The sequence below is a fragment of the Magnolia sinica genome, chromosome 7 (genome assembly GCF_029962835.1).
Source record: "Magnolia sinica isolate HGM2019 chromosome 7, MsV1, whole genome shotgun sequence".
Taxonomy (NCBI): domain Eukaryota; kingdom Viridiplantae; phylum Streptophyta; class Magnoliopsida; order Magnoliales; family Magnoliaceae; genus Magnolia; species Magnolia sinica.
This window is the reverse complement of record NC_080579.1, coordinates 227688-246252: the sequence shown is the minus strand read 5'-3', so window position 1 is coordinate 246252 and position 18565 is coordinate 227688. Positions and strand designations below refer to the sequence as shown.

Below are 18565 nucleotides of genomic sequence, written 5' to 3'. Positions count from 1 at the left end.
GGGCCCATAGTGGTATATATGGATTGGGCTATGTGTGTTCCCCTTGAACCCATGTTTTGCATAGGCCTTGGGCTGCCTTTCTGAAGCCCAACATGAATGTATGCGGTATGATTATGGCTGCCCATTTCTTATTTCTAATGTTGTATGGGCCTTGGGCCTTGATCCATGATCAATTAGAGATGGGCTACCTCTTAGGGACCAATTGTGGTTGGATGTCTACATTGGTGGCCCTAAGGTAGGCCCATGGGCTTCTATTGGTTGTTAAAGGCCCACCATAGACCCTTGCTAGGCTCGTTTCATCTATTTAGGCCCATATCATTGTTCTCCTCAGTCTCGTAGGCTACCCCAGGTAAATGGGCCCCCACTAGAGGATGTATTCCTTATGAGGAATTGGTTAAGTACTTAGACCCTTCATGGTTAGGTAGAGAGTTCATCTTCACCTTATTGGCACCCCTATTCATCTTCATGGCCCACTCCTATACACATCATATGCCTGCTTGGTTGAGGTATGATTGACCATGGTTGTGCCATTGTGTAAGACATGTTGGTATCTCCCCGAGAGATGGATGCTTGAGATTGATGCATGGGTAATTGTGTTATTCATGCATCTGACATCGCATAGCTTGTGGATATCCACCCTTACTTCATCAGGGCCTTGCCTCCACAGGGGTATTCGTTGATGGTCGTATGCATGGACACCGAAAATATTAGTTAAGCATAACGGGTGCATAGGATGCCCATGAGTGAAATTCTCAAACCTTCCATGGTACCAAGGATCTGCTCCAACGCCGTGACCGGGTGGACTACATGAGTACACGAGGGCCTTATACCAATAGGTCGCGACTCCCATTGTCATGTAGTCGGTTGGATAGGGGTGTGGCCTTACCTGCCTGGTGTGTAGGGGGCATTGCTAGGCTGAGTCTGACCAGCTCATAAATGGGTCTGCTACCGTCAGGCCTTACTGGTGATTGGCTGTCCACAGGCGGGTAGTGAGGTCTCTTACACTCGTTTGATTGTGCGGGGTCTGTAGAGCGGTAGTCATTTAGCAGTGTAATGGACCCCGGTGATTTCCTTATGATTGAAAATGTACTTGACTTGTGGTTTGGATATGAGCACTGGCATTACTTGCATCGCATTAGCATTGGTTGTACAAGCCCCTTCATGCATTGCCTTGGTATGACGTCTAGTACTCATTGCATCGTATTCATGATAATCCTTGGTAAGGTTGGTGATATCCTCATTGAGTATGTTTTCCTTCTTGCATCTTCTGCTATTCTTCTATGCACCATTGACACACACTTACACCACCCTCTAAGTTTCTATAAGCTTATGCACGATTGATGCATACAAGAGACTCTAGGCAAGCGTCATAGCAGCAGAGCGTGGAGTAAAGTTGAGCAGTGAGGACTCCAGTGTTGCTGATTTCTCTCTCTTTTCTTATTACCTTATGTATGTTCTTTTGAACTTGATGTAAACTTGTAAAAGTTCAAATTCTTAGTGGATTTTGTGATGTGTGCCATTTGTTATTCTCAGATGTACTTGCTGTGATCTTAGGTATGCTCGTATTGATAATGATTATACTGTTATAAAAATCATCCTTGTAGGAACCCAGGATCGGAACCTATCTCAGGAGCCGAGAATGGGGTACTATGGAGACTATTACGGCTAGAACCGGCCATCGGGTTCCTTGTGAGTCCGGTTACCGAGTCTAGGGCGTGACAAGTATTTTTGGATCTAGTTGGAGTGGATTTAGAATGACCTTCATATTACCAAGACATGTTATACAACACCTCATTTCTGAATTGATAGCATGCTTGTGCAGTGATCTTCTTGAACACTCTGCATGAGAAAAAGCAAAAAGAAAAAGAAAAGAAACGACAACATTGTTGGATATCATTGTGAAACAGAAGAATGGGGATTTATGAGGCCATGACAAATCTAGAAATACAGAGTTACAAGATATTAAAGTTGAAGATATTCAGTCAACTGGAGGCAAAAAGCTAGGGCGGGAGGAAATATAAGCTAGTGAGAGTTAGCAAATGCATAAATTAATGATGCACAAGATTCCATACTTGTAGGGTCCACAGTCAGTGATCCAGACAAACCATAGTATTGATCTTATGGGCCCCATTGTGGATTGCAGATGCATCAAAACTTCCCAGATCGTTGGAACTCTGGTCCCACATCCAAACAAGGCAGAATCCATTGACATAGCATTCCATCAATCCTAGTTCCTTGGCCTTTTCTTGACAAACAAATGCAAGGCAGAATCTAACTTGCTGCATTTTTGCATATACTTATCAACATGATTTATTCAACATCAAAGTCACTCAAATACAGAATCTCTTTGATGGAAAACAATAGTGGGTGGGGTTGATTTGGTTTCCCCTTTGAATAAAAAAATCTACCTGTAGCAAGCCTCTATTGCTTTTCACCCTCCACTTTCCCATTTCCATTTGGAGCAACTACTGAAGACATAATACTCTTGAGAACAAGGTGATCGTTGACCAATCATCCCCTTTGAGTGCCCACATCTGGAATGTATATAAATAAATCTCCATTTATGCATTATAATCACTTTAACACTAGCTTATGTTACAATTGCAGATACTTTAGATTGACATGCCATGACTTTCCCTCACAGCAAGCCGGTCAAGGATGCAATTTAATCGTGTGAATCTACGCTAAAACGAATTTTCTTTATATTGAGTAGATAGATAATGTGATCCATCCCCTGATAAGAATTCATGAACAACGCCATTAATCTCAATCTTGCTACTCCCAGAAGACTTATTGACTCCCATATCAATCATAGTGTTCCTCACCATTGTGGCATCTTCTCTTTTACCAGACATCGCATGAAGGTTCAAGAGAGCTATGTAACGACTCTCTTCATCAGGCTCTAGCTCAAGAAGGCATTTCGCTGTGTGCAAACCAAGCTCATAGTTTTTATGGGTTAAGCAACCACCCAGAAGAGCCCCCCAAACATAAGCATCTGGTTCAAAAGGCATGCTATCTATAAGCAATTGGGCCTCCTCAAGAAACCCTCCACGAGAAAGAACGTCCACCATACATCCATAGTGCTCGGACTTGGGTTCGATACCATACACTCGATTCATGCAATCAAAGCATCTAGTGGCATGGTCAATCATACCGCCATGACTACATGCCATCAACAAGCCGACAAAGCTAATCCTGTCAGGCGTCAAACCCATCCTCATCATTTGTGAGAAAAGAGAGAGAGCGGCACTCCCACATCCATGGATGGCAAAACTGGTGAGCATAGTATTCCATGACTCCATGTTCCTAGGCCGTCTCTCAACAAACACATGGAATGCGGCATCCAATCTACCGCATTTTGCATACATATGCGCAAGGGAATTATTCAATGTTGAAGTCACTCTAATGCTATCATGCCTATCAATGTATGCATGTATCCACTTGCCTACGGCTAGAGAACCCAATTGAGAACATGCCGAAAGGGCACTCACTAGCGTGACTTCATTAGGCCTAAAATTGGCAATTTGCATTTCCCGGAACAGTTCAAGTGTAGCCTGAGGCAGCCCACTCTGCGCATACCCACTCAACATAGCATTCCAAGCAACAATATCTCTTTCGGGCATTTCATCAAAAACGTGACGGGCATTCTCGATAGCACCATCGAGAGAAAAACCTGAGAGCATGGCAGTCCGAAGTGCCGCATCTTTCTCAGTGATTTCATCAAACACTTGGTATGCGAAGCTGATGTGACCGCAAGCAGAATAGAAACGAACGAGAGAGGTGGCAATGAATCGATCAGGTCTTGATCTGGTTTTAATGATTTGGGCATGGATGGTTTGCCCTGCTTCGAAGGCGGAGACATGGGCACAGGATCTCAGTGCAAAAATGAGGGTGGGGGTGTCTGGAAAACGGCCTTGGGCCAGCGTTTGATGGTAGGTGAGAAGAGGGTTTATTGGATTTTGGGATTTTGAATGTTGGTTGCTGCGTTTGGGGGGTGGATTTGAGATGGATGAGAGAGTGGCTGAGTAATTACCGGCCATTCGACTTTTTCCCGGAAGTCACGGTTTTCTGGCAGTTGTGTAGAGTAGTCACGACCCTCGTGTGATTGGCTAAGAACTAAAACGTGAGAAGAATAGTTTGGTCATCCATAGAAGGACAGGAAGGGGAGGTTGGTCATTTAGGAAAGTGCAAGATTGACCCCATCCGTTTTGTTGATCTAGTATTACCCACCTTGTTTGGCGTATCGAGGCAAAATGATCTAGAAAAATGGATGGACGGCATGGATGAAACACATACATCATGGTGGGCCCACAGAGCACCGACCACCAGCCATTGGGGAGTAGCCAATCCGTTTCCCACCAGCCCAGTGGGTGATGGTCGGTGCTCTGTGGACCCACCATGATGTATGTATTTTATCCACTCCCTTCATCCATTTTTAGGTATCATTTTAGGGCTTTATTCCAAAAAAGAGAGGGATGTAAATCTCAGGTGGACCACACTTCAGGAAAACAATAGTGATGGATTTAATAGTCGACGTTCATTCAACACTGTTTCCTATGATATGGTCCACTTGATATTAGGATATATCTCATTTTTGGTCTCATACTATAAAATGGTCTAGAAAAATAGATGGACGGCGTGGATGAAACACATACATCATGGTGGGGCCCACAGAGTACCGACCACCAGCCATTGGCTGGTGGCAGGGGGAGTAGGGAAACGGATTGGCTACTCACATACATCATGGTGGGGCCCACAGAGCATCGACCACTAGCCACCGGGCTGGTGGCAGGGGGAGTAGCCAATCCATTTCCAACAGTAGACAGACAGCTGAGAAAAATGGACAAGGATTGCCTCACAGAAAGTTAGGGACACGGATTTCCTAAGAAAGCCTTTGCCAGGAAGTTCCTGCGCTGGAAACTTACGTGGGGCCACTATAATGTTTGTGAGAAATCTACCCTGTCCATTTGTTTTGGGAGCTCATTTTAGGACTTGAAACCAAAAACAATCAGGATTGAAGACTCAAGTGGGCTGCACTAAAGGAAAATGTGGGTAGGGAAATTACTATCGTTAAAACCTCCCGAGTCGACAGTGATGCTTATATGTCATATGTACCGTTAATAATGATACGAAAACACAAATATTGGCCTCACTCAAGTAGGGGTGTACACCAAGTCGAACCGAGTTGAAGGTAGAGTGTGATGATCCATGATAATGTGCACAACCACCACAATCTAGACCATTCAAAACGTGTGCCTTATTCATCCAAAAGTGTGTCTGAACACGGTCCAAGTTTAACAAACAGTTCTATGAGGTTTTGCATGTCCCCAGTCAATCTAATTTTGGGGTATGTTCCATTTAAATTGAGGTCCATGACTTAGGCCTTTTAAATTAATGTATGGTGGGTATAAAATTGGTAGAGTTTTTGGAAATCCTCCAATCTAGGGTCACTGAGTGTATGGCCTTGGTTCTTGGGCTGGGTGCATCAAGTGATACCACACACATTATGGCAAATTAGACTTTGCAAATGCAAAATACCTCCTAGAAAGATTATTCTTTCAAATCATTGCATGTTATGCTAAAGCCCAGCAGGCTGAATTCTTTGCCGGGGTCTTCGGAGGATGCTACCGAACACTAGAGAAAGTTGGAATGGTAAACCTATGAAAACAAGTGGGCCATCTCCTTTGGCGCAAAGACATCCGTCATTGTTCAAAAAAAGGGTATGCGTCTTTATATCAATGGCTGCTCTTCTTTCTGATGCTGGAGGTTTTAAATTAGAAGTGACTTGACAAAACTAGAAGTAAAGAATCCATTTTCATGACAAATTATCTTGCCAATCATTTATAGACTTTGTTTCATGAAAAGCATAAATGGTAGTACATGTTCTACTCTTTCCGCAGGATAGGTTGGCTGCTCAAATTTAGTACAATTTGTGTGGAAAAATCTGTCTTACACCCGATCTGAATATTCTGTTGGCTGTCTCTGACAATCTATTTTCTGTAGGATCTTGAAGAATTCAAAATTTATTAGACCCAATTTCAATATAATCCTATTAAGATTACCCAAATCTAAATTTCAAAATTCAGATTTTAAGCCTAATAGCGGGTTCCTGAAATCCCTGTAGGACATGGATTTTGCCAAATCCCAACTTACACTGCTAAGCCACAAAATATCTTGTCAATCATTAGATACTATTTTCATGAAAGCATAAATGGCAGTGCATATTCTACTCTTTTCGTGGGCTTGGTTGGCTGCTCAAATTTAGTACAATTTGTGTGGAAAAATCTGTCTTACACCCAATCTGAATATTCTGTTGGCTGTCTCTGACAATTTATTTTCTGTAGGATCTTGAAGAATTCAAATTTTATTAGACCTGATTTCAATGTAATCCTATTCAGATTACCCAAATCTAAATTTCAAAATTCAGATTTTAAGCCTAATAGCAGGATCCTGAAATCCCTGTAGGACATGGATTTTGCCAAATCCCAACTTACACTGCTAAGCCACAAAATATCTTGCCAATCATTAGATACTGTTTTCATGAAAGCATAAATGGCAGTGCATATTCTACTCTTTTCGTGGGCTTGGTTGGCTGCTCAAATTTAGTACAATTTGTGTGGAAAAATCTGTCTTACATCTGATCTGAATATTTTGTTGGTTGTGCCTATGACAATCTGTTTTCTGTAGGATTTCGAAGAATCCGAATTTTAATAGTCCTGATTTCAATGTAATCCTGTTCAGATTACATTTACAGGCAAACAAGACCCTTAACCAAATCATATTTATAGCATAAGCACATGCCTAAGTGTAGGTCGCTCTCATACATTTACAGGCAAACATGATCCAAACTAGTCCATGGATGGTATTTTTCTTTTTATTGGCCAGGGTAGGCCTCACTGAAAATTAGTCAATGGGTCAGATTCGGGATTGGGTCGGGTCGGGGCATGGTTTTATGCATCATATCTATAGTTGCCCACCCCATGCGTGAAACAGGGGCAGTTACAGGGCGATATAGGCGGATGTGGGGTTGTATCATATCAGCCAGAGCCCAACACATTACCAGATTCCCAACATTTACATTGAATTGTGTGTTTGGTTGTGCTAAATGTCATGAAATATAATGATTAATCAGTCTAATTGGGTGCAAAATTTCATGATATTTCATGAAATTTGGTGCAACCAAACACCCTCTAAAGCAAGTGCAGAATTTTTTGGGAAGTTGCATATTTGTAGAGATGAACTCCCTGTTGGTGACAAATAGAGAGCTTCCCATCGCACACTGAGTTTGTACATGTGGGATCCATGGTTGGTTTATCCAAGCAATTCATCTAGAAGCCCCTGTCATGGAAGGACCACCCCCCCCCCCCCAACAATCAACTCTCTAGATTTGGGAGATCCTAGCCATCAAATCTTTGGTCTTCCTTCATTGAATGTGGCATACGGCAAAATTCTTGCAAAGGTTAGAGAAATGGTCCAGATTTCAACCCATTTATCAACAATGAGGATCTCTGATCAGTGGGATTTTTTTTATCTTTTTCATGTAAGCCATCCATCAAGGGACCCACTAAATGAATGCTCTGGTCACCATTTGGTGGGGTAAAAGGGCAGTCCTCTTTAACAATGACAGAAATCAACTACTGAATCCTTTTATTGTAATTGCACTCTCAAACAGAAAATAGACTGTCGTCTGATTTCTTGCTGTCGGAAGGGAAAATGCTGACAGAAGAACAACTGACCATGTTGGTCTGGGAAGCAATCATTGAAACATCAGATACTACTCTGGTAACAACAGAATGGGCTATGTATGAACTTGTGAAAATCCCCAAGAATCAGGTAGCTCTCTCAGTAGATTCCGATTGTTGTTTTAGGACCGTCTATACCATGAGGCTGAGATTGCAATACTTGATATACAGCTGCGAAAGGGCACGAATACAAGATAGTCAAACCATCCTTGATCTTGGCCATGGACAAGGACCATTTACTTTACATGTTGCTCTGAAGCATAAAAATTGCTGTTTTACAGCTGTTACTGACTTGATCTCTCAGAAGGACTTCATAAAGGAGCACTGCAAGTAAGACTTTAAATCATATTAAAGTGGATTAGTTTGTAGATGTGCTTCCTTGGATTGTATATGTAAACCTCATACTGTTATGCATGGTTTGCATCTTAGAATTGTTCTTGAATGATACTAGTAGCAATTGCACCTACTGGTAGCATTACGAAGATCTTAGCCGGACAACTCTGTCTCTATAAAATCAACTCTCTTAGTCGGACAATATATCCCTATAAAATCAACTCCATGTACACTTAGGTTGACCACAACCAGATCTGCACTATCAACGATCCAAGGGCTTCTTGGAGGACCTTATATGAGCGATTGTGCAAAAAGTAAGTTTGGTCGATTTCAGTGTGGCACCCAGACGGGACCTTATATTGTCTACAACAAGATATGAGTGTTGAGGAAAAATCTCTAAGCATGTTAAATACAGTTAGTGAATCCTATTGAAGAAGTTATATCAGATAACTTTCCACATTCATTCCTTAGGAACCTTCAGCTATCAAATGTTAAGATTATATTACCACATGTAAATGATATTATCTCATCTTAAAATCAAAGCTTATTATTTGAATCATGCGAATTGAACCAGGAGTACTTAAACCTCATTTGATATTTCTGTATTTGATACACAAATGCCATTTAGCTGCATCTCTAGATCGAAGTATTGTACATAGGCAGCAACTTTCAAGGGTTTTTTTTTTTTTTTTTTTTAACGATACTATTGTCGAGATTTTCCCCGCAACATTAGTGAAGAAAGTTGCAGGATTCTTCTTCCTTCTTGCTCCTCCCACTTTGAACTTGTGCTCTATCTCACTCCCAGCTTTTTATACCTTTCGACATTTTGAAATAGTTGCTTTGCCTTTCCAAATCTTCTATCGCTTCTGTTCATGCTTCGAGAAACTATAGATAACAGTGAGGCTTTTTTTGGCTTGATCTGAAAAGAAAAAAAAAAGAAGATAAAATCAAATTAATCTATCATCCAAAGACAGTAAACAAGAAGACTAAAAAATGGGAAGGAAAGAAAACCCAAATCTCAGAAAATGTAAAAGAAATAGATTTGTGGAAAAAGAAAAGAAGACCTCCATATATATATATATATATATATATATATCTATTTTCCCCTATTTGTGGAAAAAATATTGACGCAAACTGTTTTCCATTTTCAAGCTTTTCAAGGAAATTATAGATATTGGCTTCTTCCAAAACGCTAGACTTTCAAGGTGTTTTTCATTTTCAAGCTTTTGGTGAAAACTGTGGTTTCTTACTTTTAATATTTTCATGAAAAACAGAACTCCAAGCTAAATAATAGAATTTCTGTTAGAATCTACAGTTATTTATTTCCAGAGGATTCATGTTAGTTTTCCACATCCACGTTTTAGTTGCTCTCTATTAAAAGTAATGATTTTCATTGACTGATTATATGAAACTTTCGTAGGTGATAGTTTGATCGGTTTGGTTAGAGATATAATTAAATAGCCTATGTTATGTTATATATTGTTTCATTTAACTTCTTTTGGTGATCTTAGAACCAGTTCTAAAACCCAGACCCAACTCCTGGGTGTATGATCGGATTGATTTTGGACTATATCAGTCAAAGCAGAAACAATTTGTGAAGAAAAGAAAAAAAAAAAAAAAAAAAAGAACTATATTAATCAAAGCTTATGCACAGGACTTGAAAATCAGACAGTTCCACTATGCTAATAATGGAATACTTGTTATTTTTTTCTATTTTTATGATTTTGAATTGAGCAGATTTTCAGGCTAAAATGAACAATCCCTTTATCTCATAGCCCGAGCCCTCGGGCAAATCCCCCTTGTGGGCCCCACATCACATGGGTCTTACCTCTCACGAGCCACCCGCCTCACACGGGCCACCCACCCCGAGTGTTCCCCTGCATCCCACAAGCCACCCCACTCTAGCCCTGGTGTGAAAATGCCCCTGCATTACTAAGGCTTTGTGTTACACTTGATACCCAGGCACTCAAAAAATTGTATTTGTGTTGTATATCAGTTTAAATAAAACCAACTAGACTGTGCAGCCCACTATCCCAAGATCAGATTGGTTAAACAATATTAACCTCTTATTCCCAGATACTTGATTGTGGAAGTAAGATTGTTGGATATTTTTAATTTTTAATGGTCCAATAAATTTCCACCAATATAATAATCAGATAGTCAAATTAGCCTAGTTTTTGGTCCATCACACAATGCAGCACTCAATGGGTTGAATCACAGTGTGAATAGAATCAAAGATCAAATCCAAAAGGCAAAAGGAGTTAAACTCAGCTGCATAATCATTATAACCAGGTAATTCTCCCACTCAAGTTGAAGCTTCACATCATTGAAGCATTAAGTCATAATTAACTACTTCTATATCACTGGACATACTTTCCCATTAACTTCATTATTGAATTTTGTTTGACATTTTGTGAGCTACATGTTTTCATGGCACTGATCATCCTAGATCAGGTGTCCTCGTGATAAATGTCTAACTGCTTCTTCCTTCACTAAACTTGTAAGTTGAAACTCTTCTTACCAAGACTATGATAACACTAGTAACTTGATTGGATTATCACTGTGTCTCAACCTTAAGATCATGGGCTGGATCCTAGCTTATCTACTGAAGCACACGATTGCATGAAATTGGTAAAGAAAACTGACAAGTGATGGTGACTTTATTTGTTTTTTTCTTTTTAAATTTTTTTTTTAAATGACTGGTTTTCTTGGTCTTACTTTTGCCTAGATTTACATTACTAAATCCATAAGGGCTCTTCCATTTACCATAAACCTTTGGAGCCTCATTGCCATATATTGAAACCTCCCAAATCTTTGACTGAATTATGGATGGAGCATAACCCATAAGTAAAAGTAAGCAGATTTTGGAACCATCTGATTTTTTTCAGTTGGAACTAGGGCTACTCAGTGTTTTATTCTTAACCATACATTTTACTTGGATGGTTTGGTTTGCTTGATCAGTACTTTACTGTTTTATTCTTAACCATACATTTGATAAGTACCATAAATTGGATGGTTTGGATTGCTTGATCAGTATGGTATTTGAGATATGCTCCATCCATAATGTGCCCCACGATTTGGATGATTGGATGGTCTGGGTAATAAGCACCATTATCAAAGTGTTGGTGAACTATCATATGGGTGTAGCCATCTGATTTATTTTTTTCATCCTGTTTGAAGGGATTCTTGGATGATCAATACACACAGCTGCAGCAGTTGCAAGATGGGAGCAACCCAGATTTTGTTTTGGAAGTGGTGTCTCTCTTCTTTGATGATTCTGAGAAGCTTCGTAATGATTTGGGCAGAGCTCTGTGAGGAATTTGCTTCTCTCTCTCTCTTGTTGGATATTGAAAAGATCACTTTTTCTATGTTTTTCTTTTCTTGAAGAGATCAGCAGCCTGTAGATTTCAAAAAGGTTGATGGCCATGTTCATCAGTTGAAGGGCAGCAGCTCCAGGTATTTCACTCCATCCAAATATCCAATTTGTTTCCATCTCTCTCAAGAAACCCAACTTCCTAATTCTATGACAAACCTACTTGTTTGAAACCTGTTGTGGATGGTCCATGCACCAGAAATCCCCCAAATTCAAAGAAATCATAATCCTTCAATAGAAATCTGACAAAGATGCTTAACAAATAAATCACATCATAGGCTCACATTCAACTCAAAAAAGGTCAAACTAAACAAGGGACCACTTGACTTGTGTTGGACGTGCATGAAAATATTAAAATGTGTACCTTGGAATAGAGACCACTTGACTTGTGTTGGACGTGCATAAACACCACTCTCTCTCTCATATATAAACAAGGGATCATGTATATAGAGATGTGAGTGTGTGCACATGTGTGGGGGTGTGTATACACACATGCATATATACATGATCACCAGTTTATTTGTTGGTGAACTTCCACAATAGTGATGCATTTTCTATGACTTGCATGCTTATGTCAAAGCATGAATCTAGAGAATTTGGCACGCATTGAGTTCCAATAATTGAGTCAGTTGAGTTTTCAGATTTCTAAACTATGCTGCAACATGAGAGGTTTTCTAACAGTTGTTGCAAGGTTTTCAGGATGTGGTGGTGTCGGAAAATAAGGCAGTTGGTGGGATTCTCGAGGAAAAGGTGAAATTGGTGTGGGTGCTGCTTTTAAACCATGCTTGTTTGTATCCCTGAATTGTGGTGATCTAATATGTTGATTCTGTTCTCACACAATGATGGTAACTAATGTATATTCTGTTTTAGGTAAACTGATTTTATTTTCAGTTTATGGCTGGTCTGCTCGAATTGAAACTTTTAAGATTAACCTAAGTAGTTGATTTTTATGCAACTTTTATGATCTTGCCCTACTGAGTAGTTTATTTTGTCCAAAATGCACAAGGACAGTGAAGATGTTCTCTGTCAAGTAGACATGGATAGATTTTCTTTTCACAAGTCTTGTTGACTACCTCGAACATGCAAATACTAGTGGAGGATTATGTTTTCAGATCTTAGCTAATAGGTTGTTTTAATATCTACAACCAATGTGGATGTTTCCAACACAATGAAAATGGCCATTTGGTAATATTCTGCAGATCCAATGCAGTTTCGTTGTATTCCCCTATCATCTTTGTACTTGACAGTATTTTCTTAGTTTCATTTGTTGAACCTCTTCTTTTATAGGAGAGGCTTATCTGAATCAGAAATACATTTTCTTGAGGAACTATTCAGCTTACTTTTTGGCTGCGAGTTCCTTTATACATTTTTTTGTAGCATCTTTTTTAAGTTAAAGAGTCATGAATTCATTATTAAAATATGGGATAACTGTTTCAGTTTTTCAGAATTCTGATGAAAAGTTTCTGTATGTTGGTTAATTTGTGCCATATCTTCAGATTAACCTAGAGACAAAATTGTATAATTCTTTTACAGCAAAAAATAAATTTCTCATATTCCTAACCTAGTCATCTTTTTGGCTGCCACATGACTGATAAATTGAGTGAAAGTTTTCTCAAGTATAATTCTTTTACAGCAAAAATTAAATTTCTCAGATTCCTAGGCTAGTCATCTTTATTGACTGCCGCATTACTGAAAAATATGAGCAGAAGTTTTCTCGAGGTGTTTTTCTTGACCCCATCTTTTCTTTCACTCTCCTACCTTTGGAGGGTGGCCTCCACACTCCACGGCATTTGGAAAGCACCAATCCCTATTAGGCTATCAGTGTTTAACGGAAACAGTGAGGTAGTGGATAGTAACTCATTAGGCGGGAATTTTCATTCCGTACCTAATCTAATTACCTCCATTGAGATACCTCTTAAGGATTTTAGATTCTGGTACCTTCCATTAGATTGCTGTAATGAATGCTATTTGAAAATTGAAATGACAGTTTTTTTTTTTTTTTTAAAAATTATTATTATTATTTTTTTTGTAAATGACGAAAATGCTTCTCTACAAGGACAAACTCAGTGTTTGAAATATCGGTATCGTGTTACGTATCACATCCTCGTGATACAGATACATATCGGTTATCGCAAGGGATATATCGTTTGTATTAGGTAATTTATCACACTTTTTGGGAAACATGGGGAAACATTGGGAAAATGGTTGATTTTTTAATGAAACTTCAAGGATTGTTAAAAAAGACATTAATACACACTTTTAAATCATAACATCTCAAAAAAGAGGTGCACATGATAGGTTTCCTTTGTATAGGGTCCTAAGCTATACAATGTCTAACTGAACTAGTGCAACTATTTTGTTTTCTCCAAGTCTCATGTATCTTTTCTTCATATTTTTCTATGGAAGCTTGATATTACTCGTACTACTATGCTTCTCTTGTCAGATTTTGGTTCAGTCCTTCATAAAATCAAGATATCAGAGGAGCAAAGAAAATATTTTATTGATAACACAGAGCCCCTGGTAGCATTCGCTTCTGCTCTTTATTATCCTTTGTGATAGTTGGCATTACAGAGCTTGTCTCCTGAGTTCTGAGTACAATTTTGCCAAGTCAGTTGCAAGCTTACCAATTATATAAAAATTGATCCGCAGGGCCATTTTCATATAAGATTTGAGTTCAGGCTGGTACTTGGAGCTCAGCCAAACCAGGCTGACTTAGCTGAGTCAGCAAGGCGATTAGCGTATTTTAAAATTGCCACATTAGATTTAATTGTGGAAACAAACTTTATCTTGTAGCTGGAGCTTCGGATCTTTATGCATCTTGCAAACTATCAGAGCATGTTGAATGCCTTCAAGGCTAGTGGGGATTTCCATTCAAGGATGGTAATGAATATGTACCCACATATTCGCAAGGCTGTAGAGGGAAAAGGGGTGTTGCTTGAATGGTAGCCTCAACCCAGGGAAGACAAACCTCCAGTTCCTCTATTAAAGGTAATTATACAGAAAACTTCTCATTTCACTGATCTTATGAAAGGGGAAAAAAAAAGGCAATGAACCTAGGAATATAGAATTATAATACGAAGGAAAAAGACAATCATGAACAGTGCCTCATGAATTACTAAAAAGTGATGAGGAAGTAACTCTTATATTGTAGTATTAGTTATAGGTCTCTTAAGTCCCAACTTCAAGTAGGATAGTTGCAATCTGGAGTCACACAATACTAGACTAATAGTTATTGTCATCTGAATTCAAATAGCTGATCCAAACACACCTGCAAAGTTTGAATATATTCGTGAACATATTTTAACTATGTTATGCTGCTTAACCTGTTTCTTGGTAATGATTTTTTTTTTAAAAAAATTATATATATGTGTCCTTATTTCAGGATGCCTTTGCTTTTGAGAGATGAAAAGCAAAAATGCTTAACTTCTCTATTGCATATGGGAAAGCTCCTGCTGGGCTGGCCCGTGATTGTAAGGTATGCATGCTATTATAAATTGTTGTAACAGGGGGTAGATGAACATGTGGCTGCCTGTGGCCAGATTCTTTATATATATATATATATATATATATATATATATATATATATATATATATATATATATATATATATATATATATATATATATATATATATAGTTTTTTTTAAAAAACCTGAAAATGAATGCTGGTTTGATGCAGCATAGCCACTTTCAGGTCATCAACTGTTTGTCAAAGCAATTAGTTACAGTTCCTGTTGGTTTTTACTTTTCTTTTTTCTTTTTCTTTTTTCTTTTTTTTTTTCCAGTGGCGCTGCCAAAGATCATGAAGGCAACGGGGTATGAAATAATTAATGAAGGTAAGGAAAACCATTTCAATTTTGAACTTTGGTTGCTATTTATTTTCCTTGTAGAAATTGTACCTTGCATGAGGAAGGAACATGTCTGGGTTTGAGTCCCAACCTGGGTTGGACTTGGGCCTAATATAGACCCATTGACAGGCCTAGCTCTAATTTAAAATGGGTTGGCCTTAGGCCTAAGTCAGGTTGGCCTATGTGTTAACAGACCCAACCTGCTTTTAAGGTGGGTTCAAGCCAAACTAATTGGGTAGTGGGTTGGGTTCGAGCTAGAAATTTGTCCATTTAAATAATGGGTTAGGCTGGGGTTGAACCTACCTAATGGGTTGAGCCGGATGACCTTGCATAGGTTACTAATGGGTTGAGCCGGATGACCCTACATAGGTTTCTAATGGGTTGAGCCAGATGAGCTGGTTTGACTCGAGCCAAAACCCAAAACAAAATAAAGAACAAAAGTATGGATAAATTTATTGCCTGGACCCAAACTCAACATGATTTCTTCAGTCCAATTGATTGAACCTGAGCTCGTTAAAATTGGGTTAGGTTCATAGGCCACGGCTTCGGGTACCCATTGGCATCCCTATCGACCTCAATATGACCCCAATGATAAATGGGGTTGGATTCGGATAAGAGGCCAGTATCGACCCATTAAATTAGTGGGACGGTTGCTTTAGATTTCGACCTAACTTAAACTAGCCCAAATTTTAATGGGTCAGGTTTAGAAAATTTTCCTAATGGGTTAGGCTTGGGTTGAACCCTACCTACCCACATAAGTTATTAATGGGTTGAGCCTTGACACCACCCAAAACCCAAAACAAAATAAGAAGAAAAGTATTGATAAATTTATTGTCTGGACCCAACTCAACTTGTTATTGGGTCCAATTGATTGAACTTGAGCTCATTAAAATTGGTTTGGGTTCATGGGTGGGTTCATCGGGTACCCACAACTTTGGGTACCCATTGGCATCCCTATCCACTTTAATGCGACTCGTGTGATAAATAGGTCATTTGGATAGGGGGCCAGTATCGAGCCATAAAATTAGAGGGTCGACTCCTTTTGATTTCAACCTAACCTAAACATGCCTGAATTTTAGTGGGTCAAGGCTAGGTCCAAAATTCCAAGTGGATTCTTAAATAGGTCGGGTATGAGGCGCCCCTAGACCCAACCTAACCCAACCCATCCCATTTGCAACCCTACCCGTTGGGCTTTTGGGAGCTTAGGCTTAAAATTCAAGCTCGTTTTTTTAATGATTTGGACCATGTTCAATACTATTACCCCCTAATTAGGATTAGGAAGGGCAATTTTGTAATGATATATATATATATATATATATATATATATATATATATATATATATATATATATATATATATATACTTTGAACCTCATGAAACCCCCTGGTACCAATTTTTACTTTGAACCAAAACTTTAGTGGGCCATGAAAAATGAAAATAGTTTCTTCCCTTGATTTGCATTTCTCTTTGATATGGCCCACCAGCAACTTAGATTAGGGTGAAAATTCGTCCCTTGGGGTTTCATGGGATTCCGCATCATATGGACCATTCCGATTAGACGCCTATGACACGTGTGATAAGGTGCGCACGTGCATAGATGCGTAGGTGAGTATGCCTATATATATATATATATATATATATTTGAACCTCATGAAACCCCTTGGTACCAATTTTTACTTTGAACTAAAACTTTGGTGGGCCATGAAAAATGAAAATAATTTCTTCCCTTGATTTGCATTTCTCTTTGATATGGCCCACCAGCAACTTAGATTAGGGTGAAAATTTGTCCCCTAGGGTTTCATAGGATTCCGCATCTTATGGACCGTTCCGATTAGACGCCCATGACACGTGTGATAAGGTGCGCACGTGCATAGGTGAGCATGCCCATATATATATATATATATATATATATATATATATATATATATATATATATATATATATATATATATATATAGATTTGTGAACAATGTGCCCCACTTTGTACAAACCAAAATCCTAAGCACTAGTGTACAATCTTTTGGCCCATCCATATGATTGTACCTTACTTGGATTTTACAAGGCATGTGTCTGCCTTCAATTAGGGCTGTCAATGGGCTAGGCTCGGGCCAGTCACATTTAAAATTTTGAATAAGCCCAACTGGCCTAGCCCGTTGACAGTGCTAAGTTCAATCATCAATGTACTAGTGGACCCCACAAGAGAAAATCCCAAAGAAGGCTTTGCGATGATTAGGTGGTGTTGCCCTCCCACACCTACAATGGTGTGGTAACGTGTTCTTCATTTTTAGGACCATGCCCTAAAAGAAGATGGAAAAACTGATGGATAGCATGGATATACAACATATACATCAAAATGGGTCCCACAATGCCCACACATCACCACCATAGCTGGGGTGGCGTGGGCCATCTGATTCGCATCCAAAAAAGGCACACAGTTTCCTTTAGAAAATTCTACAAAATACTACCTTATTCGCTTATGCGATCGTTCAAGTTGATGGTTTTTTAAAAAAAAAATTAAAAATTGAAAAAATGATTAATAGGTGAAAAAAAAGTAAAAAATAAATCTAAAACTTTTTAAAAACTGTCTAATTACCACGTATAAGAACAGTTATGATACATGGGTTAAAATTTTGGACATTCGCCAAATGACATATTCATACGATGAGCATTGCAAAAATGAGGAACTAGATGTGAATGTGTGAGAAGACAAAGAATGACAAAATTAGGAGTGAATGCTCTAAGTGAAAGTTAGGATAAACATTAAAGGTAATAAGATTGAGATGATTTGGCAACGTGCAATGAAGATAAGGAAATAAACGAGTTTCAAGGTGTTGATTGGTAAGTTAAAGGATAAAAAGGGTGGATGTACTAACAGAAGATTTAAACAAGAATAGTTTAGTTGAGAATACAACCTGAATGGATTGGAGGGACATAACAGAATTATAAAGCTTAAATCAGCTGGGATTAGTGCTTCAATGACGATGATGATATACATACATACGTCATCCTTATCCTCATTATCATCATTAAAGCATTTAGTCCCAACTGATTGAGTCAACCACATGAATCATATTATGCCATTCCACTCCGCCAAAGAACATATCTTCAGTTAAATTATCGGCTTTCAAATTATTTCTTCTTACCTCCACGTTTAAGACTTATAGAACTAAAAATTAAATCAAATGGAAACTGAAATGGACCACACCATGGAGAACAATTGAGAGGGGGAGCACAACCAGGTTTTGTTGAGTCCACCAAGTTGAATGTAAC

The 18565-nt window shown here is 38.8% G+C and overlaps 1 protein-coding gene and 1 long non-coding RNA gene across 2 annotated transcripts; one reads left to right on the top strand and one right to left on the bottom strand.

Annotated features, from left to right (window-relative positions):
* Positions 1–2684: 2684 nt before the first annotated feature.
* LOC131251851 (pentatricopeptide repeat-containing protein At5g66520-like) lies at positions 2685–4040 on the bottom strand. Its single transcript, XM_058252845.1, has one exon. The coding sequence runs from the start codon at positions 4038–4040 to the stop codon at positions 2685–2687; it is 1356 nt and encodes a 451-aa protein (XP_058108828.1).
* Positions 4041–11046: 7006 nt separating this feature from the next.
* On the top strand, positions 11047–15957 carry LOC131250735 (uncharacterized). The gene is made up of 5 exons (XR_009173427.1): positions 11047–12207; positions 13892–13968; positions 14098–14436; positions 14831–14923; positions 15233–15957. It is a non-coding gene; the product is annotated as an uncharacterized LOC131250735 (long non-coding RNA).
* The last annotated feature ends 2608 nt before the right edge of the window (positions 15958–18565 follow it).